This window comes from Rhinoderma darwinii, chromosome 3, assembly GCF_050947455.1.
Source record: "Rhinoderma darwinii isolate aRhiDar2 chromosome 3, aRhiDar2.hap1, whole genome shotgun sequence".
Classification (NCBI taxonomy): domain Eukaryota; kingdom Metazoa; phylum Chordata; class Amphibia; order Anura; family Rhinodermatidae; genus Rhinoderma; species Rhinoderma darwinii.
Genome location: NC_134689.1, coordinates 3,748,666 through 3,768,767, shown reverse-complemented (window position 1 = coordinate 3,768,767; position 20,102 = coordinate 3,748,666). Strand labels below are relative to the sequence as shown.

The 20,102-nt window shown below is 43.8% G+C and overlaps 1 protein-coding gene and 1 long non-coding RNA gene across 3 annotated transcripts; one reads left to right on the top strand and one right to left on the bottom strand.

Annotated features, from left to right (window-relative positions):
- Positions 1-432: 432 nt before the first annotated feature.
- ADA2 (adenosine deaminase 2) lies at positions 433-17,711 on the bottom strand. Of its 2 annotated transcripts, XM_075855683.1 has the most exons (11): positions 17,609-17,711; positions 10,820-10,983; positions 7,527-7,831; positions 5,849-6,074; positions 5,365-5,575; positions 5,147-5,274; positions 3,982-4,072; positions 2,847-2,955; positions 1,992-2,149; positions 1,699-1,901; positions 433-1,343 (listed from the first exon to the last, which is right to left on the bottom strand). In XM_075855683.1, the coding sequence occupies exons 3-11, from the start codon at positions 7,816-7,818 to the stop codon at positions 1,241-1,243; spliced, it is 1,521 nt and encodes a 506-aa protein (XP_075711798.1). In that variant the 5' UTR covers positions 7,819-7,831; positions 10,820-10,983; positions 17,609-17,711; the 3' UTR covers positions 433-1,240. The 2 variants fall into 2 exon arrangements, with proteins under 2 accessions (XP_075711798.1, XP_075711799.1); XM_075855684.1 differs by lacking the exons at positions 10,820-10,983; positions 17,609-17,711 and adding an exon at positions 9,125-9,189.
- LOC142748591 (uncharacterized) lies at positions 1,177-6,052 on the top strand. The gene is made up of 4 exons (XR_012882274.1): positions 1,177-1,369; positions 2,791-3,025; positions 3,867-3,961; positions 5,891-6,052. It is a non-coding gene; the product is annotated as an uncharacterized LOC142748591 (long non-coding RNA).
- Positions 17,712-20,102: the final 2,391 nt, after the last annotated feature.

Below are 20,102 nucleotides of genomic sequence, written 5' to 3'. Positions count from 1 at the left end.
ACTAGGACATGGACGATGTCTGGACAGCAAACTCTGCCCAGACGGGTCGTGGCTGGCGGTCTGGGCGCAATGGAGAAGACGAAGGAAGAGAACGACTATCATAAGGGAAAGACGTAGCAGCGGCTGCAACTCTGCTCGCTCGCGGTGACCAATGACCACATGATCTCACTGAGTATTACACACAAATCTTGCGTCCTCTGTGCTGCAGTTATATGGCGAGTTTATTTATTTTTCTCGTCCTCTCTGCAGCCTGTGGAGATTTTATGTTTTCCCCTTTGAAAATGCTCAGTTGCCAGTAAGTTCTCATGACGATAACAGCCGCGACCCCCTGTGAGAATTTTAAATACATTTATATATATATATATATATATATATATTATTTTTTTTTTCCAGGTGTAAAAAAGTTGAGACTGCACCGCGGCCGCTCACCCGTACGTTTTCAGGATCATTTATTAAAACACGTAGATGGCTGACATTTATAGCAACACTGTACAGAGAACGGATTTCCTCCCGTGTGACCCTGCTCCAGGTGAGCTTACAATCTAAATCTCATACACCAGACACCAAGGCTACGGCCCATTCATCTACCAGAATGGGTTTGGACCAGAGGTCATCCATGTTGAATATGGGCCAAGCATGCCAATGGGTCCCTACCCAGGACTGGATTTGCGGACACATCGCTGCATGGCACTAGTTCTAACCCTTGACCCAGGTACCTTAGGACACTTGTAGATGCAGAATATATTCTGGGAATTTGCAGCTGAGGGTCCATGCAACTAAACCATGCTCCTGCCCCGCCAACACAGATACCCAAGTCTGATACTGGCACTTGCCGTTTGGGCACCAGTCCCACTCCTTGTTTCTGTCCCAATATCTGCAGGACTGTATACCCAGTGCTGCTGATATTGGGGGGGGGGGGGGGGTACCCAGATGAGGGACTACATGGAGGGACCTGGAGGGGGGGATTTTTTTTTTTTGCTATGTTCCTCTTCCCTGTCGGTCTAACGCTGATATCCAATATATCCTAATAAAATGTCTACATCTTATAGCCACTCCTTGCTCTCTCCTCCATCTTTGCTTTCTCTAACGCTCGTCCCCGTTCACACGCATTCACTCTCCTCCCGGCTCGTTCAATATCGTGTTCACATGTCTTTTCCTTCTCTTAGATATAAACTTTTCATCGTCCTGCAGATTGACAGACGATCTCACTTCGGGGGGGAACATTTCCTTCTACCGGCCGCTATTCCCAGGTCTCCCTGGCTAAATCTTCGATGAACTTGTCCCACTTCTTTTGCCAGATGCCCATCAATCTGTCCTTTTCCTCCAGAGACAAAGAGCTGAACCTGAATTGAGAAAATAGATGGTGTAGGTAAGTAAGGTAACAAGTGTGCAGGTGCTATAGAGGAGGTCTATGGAAAGGAGGGTCCCTTGTGCTCATGCTGAGGGATCCCCATTTCTAAGGGCACCTTAACATTAGCAAACAAGGACGGGCAAAACCGGTTTCTGACACCTCCGGCAAACAGCTGATTTTGCCTGGGGAAGCCTTAGACAGCCGGACGTTTCCCCTGCAGCGGCCGCAGTGGATGACGGAAATGTATGGCGGCCAAGGGGAAGAGCATGGGACCCCCCACCATGATGTCCATATGCCCTAATAGGGCATATGGACAGGGGTTGTAATAATAGGTTCGTGCCACTTACCTGATTGAGTTCACCACCAGCTGTTTGAGAGTCTTCAGATCGGCCTTTAAGCCCCCAATTCCCATGAACACCTCATAGAAGTCATACGACAATCCTTGGGAACCAAAAATGGATGGGTCGTCCGAGCTGATGACCATTGGATGACCGTTGGCCAGAAGAGCCGCTGCTGGGTGGTTGCGCAGGTCGGACACTAAGAGGAGGACCTGCAGGGGAGGCACGGGTCAGATAATGGGGGGAGGGGTAGGACGGAGCGCTGCGTCACGTAGAATCATCATGGCGGCATCGCAACTGACCTGATTGGAGACTGGACAGATCTCGAGAGGGACGTTCATCTTCAGAGACATCTCACGGGCCATGGGGTGTTTGAGAAGAGCGTATCCGTGACCAATCCTCGAAGTGTTCAGCAGCAAGGCGTCCAGCACGTTTTCATCTACATCCATGCCTTGCCAACCTGATGAAATAATACAGTGATATAGTCACGAACCAGTCACAGGACGGCGTGAAAATGGAGACATGAACGAGGTCATAGAAGGGGCGAAAGCCGAACTTTATCTAAATATAGTCTATAATCTGAAATATCGCACAGCGTGACTGTCCGAGAAATATTAATATAATCTGTAATACCACTCTGGGGGGGGGGCAGAATTTATTTTAATCCCTGTATATATGATATTATTTCCGCACTGTATGGCGGTACTATTTTGGCACGGTCCAGCCATCTTATTTGGTCATCGTACGTTGTATAATTCTGATACTATATGAAAGTATTTCTACAGTATTGTGCTATGCCCCGCCCACTTTGATTAAACCACACCCCTTTTACCACTAAAGCCCCACCCTGTATGCAGCTCTCCTGCTGAAATCTAAACCTCCCATCCTTTGCTCCGGGTCTTAGGCTGCGGCTACACTCAGACGTCAGGGAGATTTACAAGTGGCCTTTTATTTTTGGACCATGTCCGTTGGATATATTTGTCACGTGCTGCCTTGTATTCCTATGGAATATATAGTCACGCTACAAAAAGTTAACTCAGAGCCCACACGTGAGTCTGTTTGTCATTTTTTTGGTTTTTGTTTTAACCCTTCCACTTCCAGAGTGAAGGACCAGGATGGACGGCGGCTCTCATGATGCCATAACCTCACTCGCTTACTCGTCTCTCCAGCGTGAAAAAAATACGGCAGGGTAACCCCCATCTTGCTGGGGATGATGAGGGCTTCTCGCAGCTGGTATAGGGACTGTCCGGCATCTTCTTGGCCAACCTGAAAAAGAAAGAGACGGTCGCCGAGATTTTTCGAGGGGTCAGTGCGGAGGAAACTGGACGTCTATAAGGTACAGTGCAGGAAGTAAAGGAAGGTCCAAAGCTACATCCCATAGACGCCTTCTATCCTAAATCATCATCGTTATGCGGCTGCACTGCCCTGACCCCTATCATATCCTCTCCTTGGTATGACTAATAAGTTGAGCTATTGGCCAACCCCACTATTACATGACGCTGGCAAAGATACTTTTTGTTTCGATCTAAACCTTCGCTTGCTGTCAGTGAAAGGAAACGTTTATTGAAAACTCACCCAGCTGAGAGTTTGTTGCAATGTATCAGTGTAAACAATCCTACTAAACACAGCTGCAATACAAATCTCTGGACCCCAGGCTGTTAGGTCTTACCTACACTGATACATTGTAACAAACCAATTGGCTGTGTGAGCAGAACGAGGTTTCAGCTTCTACGCAAAGAAAACTATTTCCATTCATGGACAGCAAAGGGGGAATAGTTATAGGGGTGCAGAGGTAGCAGTCGAGCCCTCCGTCACATAGATGACACCAGTACTATATATGGCACATAGTAGGTGGGGGTCCAGTTATAGATTTTTCATTGGAAAAATCTATAGGTGAACTATAAAGTTTGACACATGCAGTCTGGTTTGTTTTTTTCTGCCCGAAAGGATCGGGGTGATAATAGTGCCATGTAGGGGGCGCTATTGAGTGCTGCTGAAAATCGCTCTTGTAAGGCTGAGTTCACACATTGCGGATTTGTCGCAGATTTTTGACGCAGATCTCACCCTTTTGCATTGCAAAGTGTAAAATCTGCGCTGAAAATCTGCGACAAATCCACGACGTGTGAACTCAGCCTTATTCTTCCGGCAGTTTAAATAATCATCCACTTTTCTCCTAGAAACAGAGAAGACAGCCTCTCCGCACTGCTGAGGCAACATGGGCCAGATGTCTATTTAATAGGGTCATCAAGGCATCAACCCGCCTATGGTCAAAGTAAGTAAGTCATCTCTTACCAAATCAAAGCCGGCCATGGTGTCGGGGAACTGAGACATGAGCTGCATTGCATAATAAACGGCTTCTTTCACTTTAAGAAGATCTTCGTGTCTGGGAGAGAAACAAAATCAATATTTCTCGGGAGGGTCCTGCGTAGCGGCGTCTGCACGCAGCCAGAATCATTCTCACTTGCGGGGGCCAATGGCCGCACAATCTTGTCAGGTATTACTAACATATTTGTCCATGGGCTAAGGCCCCATGCAAACGGCCGTGCCCGTAATCACAAGCATGGCCGCCCGCATTTTCGGCCCATGTTCCCATACAAAGTATGGGAGCACGGCCCGTAAAATACGAAAAATAGGACGTGCTCCATAATTCCCGGCACGGTTCTACGGCACGGACACCCATCCGTAGCGCTACGGAAAGGTGTCCGCAGCCAATAGGACCGAATGGGTCCGTAAAACCGTGGACCGTAGCACGGTCCGCGGATTTACGGTCGTGTGCATGGGGCCTTAGGCGGGTGAATTGCGGTCCCATTCATTTCTGTGGGCCCATGAACACGACCGCGGTTTCCACGGTCCGTGCATTGCCCAGGAGCCTGGACCGCAAAAAGATAAGGCACGTCTTATTACGGCCGTGTTTTGCAGTCCAGGCTCATTGAAATGAATGCACGCGGCCATGTGCGCGGCCCGCGATTTGACTACGGTCGTGTGTATGAGGCTTTCGTTTCAGCCACATGCGGACGCTGCCACGTGGGACCATAACCTCAAACCTCCATATTAAAATTTAAAGGGGACGTTCAGTGGTACACAATGTTTTCATTTCATCCCTCCTACCCTGTTTTATAGATCAAAGTGACCCCTCTAATCTACCTAGTAATATATCCCCCACAACTGCACAGCTATACCAGTTTGCTCATCAGGAGCCTGGTAAAGCTGGGTTAACAATCCCCGTAACAGTGCCCATATTGGTTGTCGCACAACTTTTCTAGACTCTTTAAGCGGCGATACCTCCCCCAGCGCCCACATTGCTTTATAACTAGAGAGACCCCATCTAGCATTCTATTCATGAACCAGGAGGCTCAGGATGAGCTGTAGGTGCCACCAAGATAAGCGAGTGCTGATACGTGGCCGCGTGGTACGGGTCTCTCTTCTGATTGATTATTTGGTAACATGTGACATTTACCTGTGTACGGTATAAATGATCTTTAATCCAAAGAAATCTGGATGGTCGTCTTTGAAACGCTTGGCGACGTCTCTGTACGTTTCCACTAACCAGGCGCGATCGTAGGTCGTACCATTTAGCTCATATACCTGGGGGTGAAAGGTTGGACACCGTCTATCAGGTATTGCTGCCCTCCCGGAGAATCAATATCCTTATAATGAATCTGTTGTTGAACTCACCGGGGGAAGCATCGCCCTCAGCTCGATGTACTGGATGTTGTCTTGGTAAAGCTCGCTGAGACCCTCGTAGATATAGGCCTTGAAGACGGGGGCGTAGAGGATGAGGCCTGCGCCAGCAATAAAAGCCCCCTCAAATCTGCGCCATATTACGTCTTGGGTTGGGTAATCCAGCTCCGGGGTGTCCGTCAGCAACGTCAGGTTACGTATCAGACTGAAATCAAAGTGATATACAACAATCTGCTGCACCGATACCTGCTCCAGTTCCCCCATAACAAGATACCGGCATTACAGGACGGCATTACTGCCTAGTTATGCACTAATACATATTGCAGAATTGCCATTCAGGAGTCTGGAGAGGCTGGATGACTTATGGCAGCTGTTTTGCGGCCTTATAGTCACCCAGCTTTCCCAGACAGATATAGACGGTTGAATAGAATAGGATTTTGATTTAATGGGAAATGCTCTTTAATTACCCATCACTGACCTTTTATCAAACTCCGTGACGTTCTCCATCTTTTTTCTATAGGTCTCGAGAAGAAGCCACTCCGAGCAGCCGGGCAGCAGCTTTCCCACCGGGGCCGGCTTGGAAAACGTGAATCTCACATCCCCAGTGCTTGTGAAGCAGATGTAACAGTCCGGTAGATACGAGGCATTTTTCACCAGCCAATCCACACTCAGTATTGCAAAGTCATGTAAGTGCAGAGCGCCCCCTGTAGGTGGGGGAGTACAGGTAATCACTGACACCTATCTATGTATTCTGTATCCAATGTGTTGCTTATTTAATAAGGTCTCACACTTGGCAGAATTCATAAATGATCTTAATGTTACAGTATTAAAAAACAAGAACACATATTATTTCTAAAGTTTAATCACTGAATAATAAGTTCTGCAACTTTCTAATATACTTTGGTTCAACTATCCAACGTTATCTTCACGGTCTCTGCTTGCTTTCAGGAAATGGAAACTTTCTTGTTTGCATCCAAACGCTGAAAAAACATCCTAACCTAGTCCTGCTCACAGAGCTGATGTACTTGTTACAATGTATCAGTGTATTCAATCCTCTGAACTAAATACAGTAGCACAAATATATCTCCTGTCCTGCACTCCAGGCTGATAGCTCTTACCTACGCTGATACATTGTAACAAACCCATCAGTTGTTTTTTTTAAATTAAATCACCAAATACATTGATGGCTCATATGTGCACTCTCATAACTGCCAGTATTCAAGGCGGGTAGGATGTAAATATTGATGTGGATGGTGATTTGGATTCATACAAGATCTCCATGACAAGTTGTTTTCAGAATCTCTCAGTAGTGCAGCCCCAGACTTTGGGGTTTTAACTGAAGGGTTGTCTGAGAAAAAAAGGAAGTGTCCTCTCCTGACATGTCTGCTTTAGTAAATACTTGTATTCCCCATAAAATTACAATCCTGGAGCACCTTATCTTGGAACTCTGCTTTGTGCCGTTCCTCTGTTATTCCTCCTAGAAATGTAAGAATAAATATACAACTGGGTGTTACTAGTTGGGGGTGTGTCCCTGCACAGTCTAACATTGTCCAATCAGTGCTGACAGAGGAGATTGTGTAGATACACGCCCCTTTGATCAGGGGAATATTCAGGACCAGTTGTGAATTTTTTCCTACATTTCAAGGAAGAATTACAGAGGAATGGCAAAACACAGAGTTCTAAGAAAAGATGCTCCAGAATTGTTATTTCATGGGGAATACAAGTAATTACTAAAATAGACATGTCAGGAGAGGTGACAGCTCCCCTTTAAAGGGGTTGTCCCACAAAACACATGTATTCCCTATCCACAGGATAGGGGATACATGTGTGATCGCTGGGGGTCCAACCACTGGGACCCCCAGCGATAAGGAGAACGGGGAACCTGTGGATAGGGGACACATGTGTTTTGTGGGACAACCCCTTTAAAGAAACCGCGCCACTGTTGTCCCTGTTTGTTTTTGGTATTGCAGTTTAGCTCCATTCAAGTAAAGACCAAACGCAGCCCATGGACAGGAGGGGGCGCTGTTACTGGAAAAAAGGCAGACCGTTCCTTCTCATCTCTACTTGGCTGGTTGGCCGAGAGGAGTCTCGCATCGATACATGACCACCAATAATGTATAACGTATTTATTATAAGACTTTTAAGTCACCGCTCACCTTTGGGCATCTCTCGGAGAATACTGAACACTTTGCTCTGCTGGATGTGCGCCCGGGCCTTGAAGAAGTGCATGCTGGGAGGGAAGATGCCGCTTCTTATCGCCTGACTCATTTCCGCTTCCTTTATTTTCGTCAGGTTTTTATTGGCCTCCACTTCTCTTTGCCCCAAGACGATGTTGCCCCCCTCTCTGCGGGAATTCTCCTGCTCCAGCAGAAAGTTCCTCTCTTCCCATAAAGGCAAACAGTGGCCAAGACCGACCACGGAGAGAAGGAGGATCCAAGACAGAGACATCTTTATCTTACAGCTGGAGAGAAGGAGAGGAAAACGTGAGTCTTTTTTATATTACCAGAATGCGCACGGAGTCTGTCTCCTCACATCACACGATCCTACTACTGGCCTTCATGTCACTGCCTGGTCGTCCTCACCTGGTCATCCTCACCTGGTCACCCTCACCTGGTCATCCTCACCTGGTCGCCCTCACCTGGTCGCCCTCACCTGGTCATCCTCACCTGGTCGCCCTCACCTGGTCGCCCTCACCTGGTCATCCTCACCTGGTCACCCTCACCTGGTCACCCTCACCTGGTCACCCTCACCTGGTCATCCTCACCTGGTCGCCCTCACCTGGTCACCCTCACCTGGTCATCCTCACCTGGTCATCCTCACCTGTCTCTTACCCTGCCACATTTATCCCACTGTCCGGCCCTCTACTCTGCCTTCATACTCCTGCCACGAATCAACCAGGCTAGTCATGGACAGAAAGGTGAACGTGGTTCTCAGCACTGGAGATATGTGACATAAAGTAGGGATCATGGGGGCACTTTCTGTCACACATCCCATTGAAAAACCCTACAGTCATCCTCTTCCTAGTCTGAAGTGGCGGATAACAGTAGACAATAGCCTGCATCCACCTGCGCTACAATCAACCTATCCCAAGCCCGAAATGTCTGATAACAGATCAATAGATGGCATTCATCTGTCCTATAGTCAGCCTCTTCCTAGTCGTAAATGACGGATAACAAAGGGTAATAAATTGCATTCACCCGCACAACAAATGGGGAAAATGATCCCGACATTTCTCCAGCAACAATATATACACACACACACACACACACACACACATACACATACGTACGTACGTACATACATACACACATACATACATACACACACACACACACACACACACACACATACACACACATACATACATACACATACATATACACACACACACACACACACACACACACACACACACACATACGTACGTACGTACATACATACACACATACATACATACACACACACACACATACACACACATACATACATACACATACATATACACACACACACACACACACACACACACACATACATACACATACATACACACACACACACACATACATACATACACACACACATACATGGAAAATTGTTCTGATCATAGCACACAAAGAAAGTTTTTTACTGCCCCCATCTCTAGTACTTTCCAAGCAGAGCAGCCTAGATTTAGATAAACATCCGCAGAGAGTTGCCACCCACACACAGCGAGAATCTAAATGTATATAACCCACAGCTACGAGCGTCCTACCGTCCCCAGCGCGGATCCTGGAGTGTGATACCAGGGTTTATACCAGGGATTTAGGGCCAGACCAGCTGAGTCAGCACATGCCAGGTTTGTGCACGAATGGCCGGGTTCTGTGTGTCAACGAAATGAGCCTGAAAGTGCTGCCTCTGGTCATATACGCTGCAGGGAACACTTCCTCTATCTGACTATATGCGGAATCCCATAGTGAGAAACTAACAAGGTGTGTAAGATTGGGTGCAAGCAATGTGGAAGTCTAATAACATATTGTATTACATCTCCACAAACACATGCTCTGTCTTTTCTCCATTTACTTTGCAGCTAAATTACTCCCTGTTATCAGCCATTTCAGGCAGAAGAGAAGCTAGCTGTAGTGTTTTTGGATGGGATGAGTGACACGTAGTGCATAAAGTTCCCTGCACCCATCACTACTTCACTACTTTATGTCACATATCTCCAGTGCAAAGCAACCTCCAATAGGTTTCAGACATAACATTACATACATTCACTGAGACTTATTGTTTTTACTTTTAATATAACCTCATGTTTTATTTCAGATTGCATGGTGATGTCGTTGTCTATGCAGATATGTAGCAAGGTCAGTCTGTGATTGGATGGTGATGTCACAGATTGGATGGTGATGTCACAGTCTATGTATATGTGTAGCAGGATCAGTCTATGAGTGGATGGTGATTCCAAAGTCTATATATGTAGCAAGGTCAGTCCATAATCAAAGGGTGATCTCGCAGCTTGGATGGTGATTTCACAGTCTATATAGAGGATCAGTCTGTGATTGGATGGCCATGTCACAGATTGGATGGTGATGTCACAGTCTTTGTATATTTGTAGCAGGGCCAGTGTATGATTGCATGGTGATGTCACAGTCTATGTATGACTGTAGCAGGGTCAGTCTATGATCGGATGGTGATGTCACAGTCTATGTAGAGGATCAGTCTTTGATTGGATGGTGATGTCACTATGTATATAGGTAGCAGAAACAGTGAGTGTTCGAATGATGATATCACAAATTAGATGGTGCTGTCACCAGTCTATGTTGAGGATCAGGGTATGATTGGATTGTGATGTCACAGTCTATGTATATATGTTGCTGGGTCAGTCTATAATAGGATGGTGATGTTACAGATTGGATGGTAATATGTATATATGTAGAGAATCAGTTTGATTGAATGGTGATGTCACAGTCTATGTATATATGGAGCAGGTTGTTCTATGATTAGATGGTGATGTCACAGTTTATGTAGCAGGTTAGTTTGTTACATCACCATCCAATCACAGTCTATCTCGAGGATCAGAGTATGATTGGATGGTGATGTCACAGTCTACGTATATATGTAGCAGAGGTAGTCTATGTACGGATGATGATGTCACAGATTGGATGGTGATGTCACAGATTGGATGGTGATGTCACAGATTGGATGGTGATGTCAAAGTCTACGTAGAGGATTAGTGTATGATTGGATGAGGATGTCACAGTCTATGTACATATGTAGTCAGGTCACTCTATGATCGAATGGTGATGTCACAGTTTATGTATGTATGTAAAGAATCGGTCTATGATTGGAGAACACTGTCACAGATTGGATGGCGATATCATTGCATTTTTAGCATGTTGGTCTATGATTGGATAGTGAGAGTGAATATTCACAAGAGGGGTGGAGGCGTAAGGTCTCATAATCTCACCTGTAGTAGCTGAACGGACCAATAATAGGTGTTATGCCCTGTGTCAAACCAATCAGACATGAAAAATCCACTGAAACTTCTCTTGTACACTTTGATTTTCATACCAGTCTCTAGCGCATTGCCCCTTCAGATCTGCTCACTCAGAAGATTTCTATTAGGGTTTCCTAATGAGCAAATGAAAAAAAATAAAAACATACAAAATATATATATATATTTTTTTTATTTAAAAAAAATAAATCAAAATATTCACATAATTTTCACTAATTTCACAAATACTTTGACCTCTACTCCAGTCACATCCAAAGCTGCGTTTGCAATTTGGAATCGGCCAGACAGACGCAGAGAGCAATCGATTGTATTCACCTGTGCTACTGTCGACCTTTCCTGAGCCGGACATGGCTGATAACAGGGAACAATACACCTGCATAGTACATGCATAAAAGAGTGTCCCTTTATCTCTTTACTCACATGGTTGTTGCTGGATTTTCGGCTCAAGGATCAGTTGATGACATGAATTCTGCATTGATAAACAGCTGCGGGCACAGTTACGTTACGTTATATTAAGTCAGTGCTCGCGGCTTAAGCTTTGTCCTGGATTCTGTGCTGATCGAGTACAACGCAAACTCTGCATGACCCCGGAAAATAATCACTGCAGCCGCTACTGATGGCACTCGAGACCGAGACGGTTGTCTACAGGGGACTTACCATTAGTGCCAGGCATTTCTTACAATCTTGTCTGGTGCAGAAACATTTCATGTACTCCAGTCACATACAGAGCTGCATTTACAGTTCACAATTTGAAAACAACCGGCACTGTTCTGACACTTTCCTTCCTTTTTGGATCCACTCCTGGCTTTAGCTACAAAAACTGTATCAAAACTGCATGTGTAATTCCAGTCTTAGGCCCCATGCACACAACTAAAGTTTTTATCTGTAATTACGGATAATCTGCCGACCCATCGTTTCTGTCGGCCACGGAAACACATTTCTGTATTTGTACAGATGTGTCCGGGCCGTAAAAATAATCCGCAAAAAATAGAACATCTCCTATTCGTGTCTGCAATTGCGGCACAAACTCCTCATAGAAGTCTATGGGCGCGTGCAAAATTGCGGACGGCTACGTATGTGCATCTGTAGCCGTCCGTAAATGCGAAAGCGTTGCTAGGCAGAGTGACCTTTTCAGGGGGTTTGGACATGTTGGACACGACGGTTGTCTGCATGAGGCCTTATAGTTTAGCCATGGTCCCATAATGCTCTGCACTCTAAAGCTTTGCATTGTGGGACATGTAGTCTTTTCTACACTGCTGGGCGCTCACAGGAGCGCTTCTGCCGCTTCGTTTGAGCGATTGTGGGGGTCCCAGTGCTCGGACCCCCACCAATCAAAACTTCCGACATGTCACTATGACATGTCAGAAGTTTCTCAAACGTTTAGTTACCCTTTAATATAGGAACAGTTCACAGTCAGTGTTTTTAGACAGGAAGTAAAACCTACGGTGGCCACGGTACACCCGCTGCAGAACCGAAAGCACGAGAGGAAGAAGGAACTTTCTGTGTCTAACAGTCATAAATAAATCTTTAACGCTTTCCTACCTGACTGTAAAATATGTCATCAATTTCATATGAATTGGATTTGATGTGCAGTGACACGAGCACTACTGATTTTGAGTTAAATCCTATACTCTAGTCACATCTAGAGCTGCATTTACAATCCTGAATTTACAATATGCTGGGAGTTGTAGTTACAGAACACCGGCTGCAAACCTTTTATGTAAAGTAATGATCTGACTTGGGTCTTAAATTGACTACATTTCTAGAAGCGCATGTCCATGTGTTATTATACAGAGCTCCGTATCCCCTGCGTAGATATGGGGGAATTAATCATTACATCTACTCCAGTTTTCTAGTGTATAAATTGTTGCAAATGGCACAATTTGCGCAAAAATTAAGACTTTTGTGCCGTTTGCGCTCCTCACGCCCCGTTTCTAAAAAGCTCCCCCTAGTGATGGTTCCTGGAATTTTATCATGTAGCTCTGTGTCCATGCAGGGGATTTGATGCTCTGTTCTAGAAAAACTGAGCTCCGACCAATATAAAGATATTTTATGGAATCCATCAGCGCAGAATTTTGGGCCTAAAAACGACACGATGAAAGGTGGAGATTGAATTGTCACCAAAACTTTCAAGTGACAACTCCCCTCAAACCCCACCCGTGTCAATGTCATTAGGCGCTGCCTTGTTTTTCAGGTCTGCATTGTATAATACTGTTAGGCCCTATTCACATGGCAATAAAAACAATAGACCCCAAATGGGGCTATTCACACGGCCGTAAACCAGGCAGTCAAAAAGTGGAGCATGCCCTATTTTGGGCCGATCTCACGGCTCCCATAAAACACAGCCTTCACTTGGATGTGATGCGAGGGACGGCCGTGCTTTCTGCCGCTCTCCCTCTTCTCCTCCCAGTGCGAAGTGCATGTGAGGAGGAGGAGATTGTGTCTCAACCCCTTGTAGATAGCACACCCCCCCCCACCCCTGTAGATAGCGCCACTGTAGCTCCCTGTAGCAGCGGAATCCCTCTGGGATTCGGGGATTCGGCTCCTAGAGGGAGCCCCTGACGTCACTATCCATATATAGACAGTGACATTAGGGACAATTCCCGAAGCGGAACCCTCGGCCAGAGGGATTCCGCTCCTACAAGGAGCTAGAGTGGCGCTATCTACAGGGGGGGTGCCATTTATGGGGGGTGCTATCTACAAGGGTGCTCTGGCGCTACCTGCAAGGTGGCTGTGTCGCAATACCTACAAGGGGCTGTGTGGCACTATCTACAGGGGGCACTGCGGCACTATCTACAGGGGGCACTGCAGCAGCTATCTACAGGGGGCACTGTGGCACTACTTACAAGGTGGCTGTGTGGCACTATCTACAGGGGGCACTGTGGCACTACCTACAGGGGGCTGTGTGGCACTACCTACAGGGGGCTGTGTGGCACTACTTACAAGGCGGCTGTGTGGCACTATCTACAGGGGGCACTGCGGCACTAACTACAGGGAGAACTGTGGCACTATTTACAAGGAGCTGTGTGGCATTACCTACAGGGGGCTTTGTGGCACTACCTACAGGGGGCACTGTGGCACTACCTACAGGGGGCTGTGTGGCACTACCTACAGGGGGCTGTGTGGCACTACTTACAAGGCGGCTGTGTGGCACTATCTACAGGGGGCACTGCGGCACTAACTACAGGGAGAACTGTGGCACTATTTACAAGGAGCTGTGTGGCATTACCTACAGGGGGCTTTGTGGCACTACCTACAGGGGGCACTGTGGCACTATCTACAGAGGGCTGTGTGGCATTACCTACAGGGGTCTGTGTGGCACTACTTACAAGGCGACTGTGAGGCACTATCTACAGGTGGCACTATCTACAAAGGGCATCAACATCTGTGATTGCTGTCCGAATAATTGCCGAGAAATCAGCCACAGCTGGGTCCGTGTGCTGTGTGATTTTAACGCACAACACACAGACGGTATTACGCTCGTCTGAATGAGGCCTTAGATGTAAAAATATGATTTGGCAGACACTGACTTAAGGCGGGATTCACACGACCGGGTCCCGCCCGAGCCCGAGTGTCGGCCGGTAAAATCGGCCATATTGCCCGGCCGGTTTGCATAAAGTTTTGCATCCGTTCCGGGCCGGGCAGATCTGGACAGTGACATCAGCGGCAACTCCTGAAGGGGAATCCCCATGTGTTCAGGGATTCCGCTTCAGGAGTTTCCCCTGATGTCACTGCCCAGATATGGACAGAGACATCAAGCGCTCTGTCCAGGAGCGGAATCCCCGAACACACTGCGCTGTGAGGAGGAGGAGATAGAGCACAAGGCCCGGAAAACCCGGCCATCACTCGGGACACATTCCGGTGATGGACGTGTATTACCCGGCCCCATAGACTTCTATGGGAGCCGGGCGGCCGGGTACCCGGCCGAAAATAGAGCATGTCCTATTTTTTGACGGCAGGTTTTCCCGGCCGTCAAAAAATCGGTCGTGTGAATAGCCCCATTAGGGGTCTATTATTCCTAATGCAGCCGTGTGCCGGACGATTTATGAACGGCCGGCACCCGGACGGGAAACCCTGCCGTGTGAATGAGGCCTTAGTCTTTAACGTATCACATTTTACCTATATTTACAGCTAAAGTGGTACTGTGCAGTGTCCATATATACAGAATAATACAGATACTGAGAATTACACCCAGTATACAGGACAGGAGAAGTAGTACTGTGCAGTGTCCATATATACAGAATAATACAGATACTGAGAATTACACCCAGTATACAGGACAGGAGAAGCGGTACTGTGCAGTGTCCATATACACAGAATAATACAGATACTGAGAATTACACCCAGTATACAGGACAGGAGAAGCGGTACTGTGCAGTGTATATATATATACAGATACTGAGAATTACACCCAGTATACAGGACAGGAGAAGTGGTACTGTGCAGTGTATATATATACAGAATAATACAGATACTGAGAATTACACCCAGTATACAGGACAGGAGAAGTGGTACTGTGCAGTGTATATATATATATATATATATATATATATATATACAGAATAATACAGAGACTGAGAATTACACCCAGTATACAGGACAGGAGAAGTGGTACTGTGCAATGTCTATATATACAGAATAATACAGATACTAAGAATTACACCCAGTATACAGGACAGGAGAAGTGGTACTGTGTAGTGTATATATACAGAATAATACAGATACTGAGAATTACACCCAGTATACAGGACAGGAGAAGTGGTACTGTGCAGTGTATATATATATATATATATATATATATATATATATACAGAATAATACAGAGACTGAGAATTACACCCAGTATACAGGACAGGAGAAGTGGTACTGTGCAGTGTCCATATATACAGAATAATACAGATACTGAGAATTACACCCAGTATACAGGACAGGAGAATTGGTACTGTGCAGTGTCCATATATACAGAATAATACAGATACTGAGAATTACACCCAGTATACAGGACAGGAGAAGTGGTACTGTGCAGTGTCCATATATACAGAATAATACAGATACTGAGAATTACACCCAGTATACAGGACAGGGGAAGTGGTACTGTGCAGTGTATATATATACAGAATAATACAAATACTGAGAATTACACCCAGTATACAGGACAGGGGAAGTGGTACTGTGCAGTGTCCATATATACAGAATAATACAAATACTGAGAATTACACCCAGTATACAGGACAGGGGAAGTGGTACTGTGCAGTGTCCATATATACAGAATAATACAGATACTGAGAATTACACCCAGTATACAGGACAGGAGAAGTGGTACTGTGCAGTGTATATATATACAGAATAATACAATACTGAGAATTACACCCAGTATACAGGACAGGAGAAGTGGTACTGTGCAGTGTCCATATATACAGAATAATACAAATACTGAGAATTACACCCAGTATACAGGACAGGAGAAGTGGTACTGTGCAGTGTGTATATATACAGAATAACACAGATACTGAGAATTACACCCGGTATACAGGACAGAAGTGGTACTGTGCAGTGTATATATATACAGAGTAATACAGATACTGAGAATTACACCCAGTATACAGGACAGAAGTGGTACTGTGCAGTGTATATATATACAGAGTAATACAGATACTGAGAATTACACCCAGTATACAGGACAGGAGAAGTGGTACTGTGCAGTGTGTATATATACAGAATAACACAGATACTGAGAATTACACCCGGTATACAGGACAGGAGAAGTGGTACTGTGCAGTGTATATATACAGAATAATACAGATACTGAGAATTACACCCAGTATACAGGACAGGAGAAGTGGTACTGTGCAGTGTCCATATATACAGAATAATACAGATACTGAGAATTACACCCAGTATACAGGACAGGAGAAGTGGTGCTGTGCATTGTCCATATATACAGAATAATACAGATACTGAGAATTACACCCAGTATACAGGACAGGAGAAGTGGTACTGTGCAGTGTCCATATATACAGAATAATACAGATACTGAGAATTACATCCAGTATACAGGACAGGAGGAGTGGTACTGTGCAGTGTCCATATATACAGCATAATACAGATACTGAGAATTACACCCAGTATACAGGTCAGGAGAAGTGGTACTGTGCAGTGTCCACATATACAGAATAATACAGATACTGAGAATTACATCCAGTATACAGGACAGGAGAAGTGGTACTGTGCAGTGTCCATATATACAGGATAATACAGATACTGAGAATTACACCCAGTATACAGGACAGGAGAAGTGGTACTGTGCAGTGTCCATATATACAGAATAATACAGATACTGAGAATTACATCCAGTATACAGGACAGGAGAAGTGGTACTGTGCAGTGTCCATATATACAGGATAATACAGATACTGAGAATTACACCCAGTATACAGGACAGGAGAAGTGGTGCTGTGCAGTGTATATATACAGAATAATACAGATACTGAGAATTACACCCAGTATACAGGACAGGAGGAGTGGTACTGTGCAGTGTCCATATATACAGAATAATACAGATACTGAGAATTACACCCAGTATACAGGACAGGAGAAGTGGTGCTGTGCATTGTCCATATATACAGAGTAATACAGATACTGAGCTTTATTCTCAGTAGATTGAGAGGAGTGACAGTGCACATATATCATGTTTATAAAGGGGACAAGGAAGGGAGCTGCAGACAGGAAGGTATAACAGACCTGTGAGCTGTTTGGTGTCTGATCCTTTCTGATGCCTATGGAAAAAGTCCCAGAACCTTAGCACAATCACAACAACAGCCATCTGTTGCCCTCACCCCCATACTCAGTGTCACAGCCTCTGCCAGACCTACCATTGGCCAGCAACACAGGCCGTCCCACAATGGAAGGTTATAAGCAAATGGTTTACAGAGTCAATACCAGTAAAGAGCCGGCAGGGGAGCACTGGAAGCACTAGGATCTGGCATTACATGAGGGTGTCTATATATTTCTGTACAGTGCATGGAATGTGGACACTTGAAGCTTCATAACATTACAGGAACTGCAGATATTGAAAATGATTTTTGTTTCCAAGTACTTAACATGACTAAAACCCTGGGATGTGCCAGCAATCCCACCCAGAACTGATATTAACATGACTTTTAATAAGGTTTTTTTTATTTATTGGGAATGTTCCCACCCTATATCATTTTTTATGAGGTAGAGTAGATTTTTATTCTCTATATCCCAGAAAAACTTTCTCCTGAGCTAAATGTCGCCCCCTGTAATGTAATGGGTATGAGTTGCCAAAAGGAGCAGGTAAAGGGAAGTTAAAACTTTTCAAGCTCATTTAGCTGTTGTTCTGTCCTTCTAAGCTGAATATTTTTACTATGCCAGCATTGTCTAGTATAGTACATTGAAAATTGGAAGAGACAATAACTATACTGCCCCCTATGTACAAGAATATAATTACTATGATACTGCTCCTATATACAAGAATATAACTACTATAATACTGTCCCTATATACAAGAATATAACTACTATAATACTGCCCAATATATACAAGAATATTACTACTATAATACTGCCCCTATATACAAGAATATAACTACTATAATACTGCCCCCTATATACAAGAATATAACTACTATAATACTGCTCCTATATACAAGAATATAACTACTATAATACTGCCCCTATATACAAGAATATAACTACTATAATACTGCTCCCTATATACAAGAATATAACTACTATAATACTGCCCCTATATACAAGAATATAACTACTATAATACTGCCCCTATATACAAGAATATAACTACTATAATACTGCCACTACATACAAGAATATAACTACTATAATACTGCCTCCTATATACAAGAATATAACTACTATAATACTGCCCCTATATACAAGAATATAACTACTATAATACTGCCCCCTATATACAAGAATATAACTACTATAATACTGCCCCTATATACAAGAATATAACTACTATAATACTGCCCCTATATACAAGAATATAACTACTATAATACTGCTCCCTATATACAAGAATATAACTACTATAATACTGCTCCTATATACAAGAATATAACTACTATAATACTGCCTCTATATACAAGAATATAACTACTATAATACTGCCCCTATATACAAGAATATAACTACTATAATACTGCCCCTATATACAAGAATATAACTACTATAATACTGCCCCCTATATACAAGAATATAACTACTATAATACTGCCCCTATATACAAGAATATAACTACTATAATACTGCCCCTATATACAAGAATATAACTACTATAATACTGCCCCCTATATACAAGAATATAACTACTATAATACTGCCCCTATATACAAGAATATAACTACTATAATACTGCCTCCTATATACAAGAATATAACTACTATAATACTGCTCCTATATACAAGAATATAACTACTATAATACTGCCTCTATATACAAGAATATAACTACTATAATACTGCCCCTATATACAAGAATATAACTACTATAATACTGCTCCTATATACAAGAACATAACTACTATAATACTGCCTCCTATATACAAGAATATAACTACTATAATACTGCCCCCTATATACAAGAATATATCTACTATAATACTGCTCCTATATACAAGAATATAACTACTATAATACTGCCCCTATATACAAGAATATAATTGCTATAATACTGCCCCCTATATACAAGAATATAACTACTATAATACTGCCCAATATATACAAGAATATAACTACTATAATACTGCTCCTTATATACAAGAATATAACTACTATAATACTGCTCCTATATACAAGAATATAACTACTATAATACTGCGCCTATATACAAGAATATAACTACTATAATACTGCCTCTATATACAAGAATATAACTACTATAATACTGCCCCTATATACAAGAATATAACTACTATAATATTGCTCCTATATACAAGAACATAACTACTATAATACTACCCCCTATATACAAGAATATAACTACTATAATACTGCCTCCTATATACAAGAATATAACTACTATAATACTGCCCCCTATATACAAGAATATATCTACTATAATACTGCTCCTATATACAAGAATATAACTACTATAATACTGCCCCTATATACAAGAATATAATTGCTATAATACTGCCCCCTATATACAAGAATATAACTAATATAATAATGCTCCTATATACAAGAATATAA

Bases quoted from the DNA above. Each gene is read 5' to 3' on its own strand.
- ADA2 (XM_075855683.1), bottom strand. From the start codon at position 7,818: ATGTCTCTGTCTTGGATCCTCCTTCTCTCCGTGGTCGGTCTTGGCCAC. The intron at 2,956-3,981 runs GTAAGAGATGAC...TTTCTTTTTCAG, and splicing joins CCATGGCCGGCTTTGATTTG to GTTGGCCAAGAAGATGCCGG. The intron at 1,902-1,991 runs GTCAGTTGCGAT...CCTCCCCTGCAG, and splicing joins TCTGTCCAGTCTCCAATCAG to GTCCTCCTCTTAGTGTCCGA.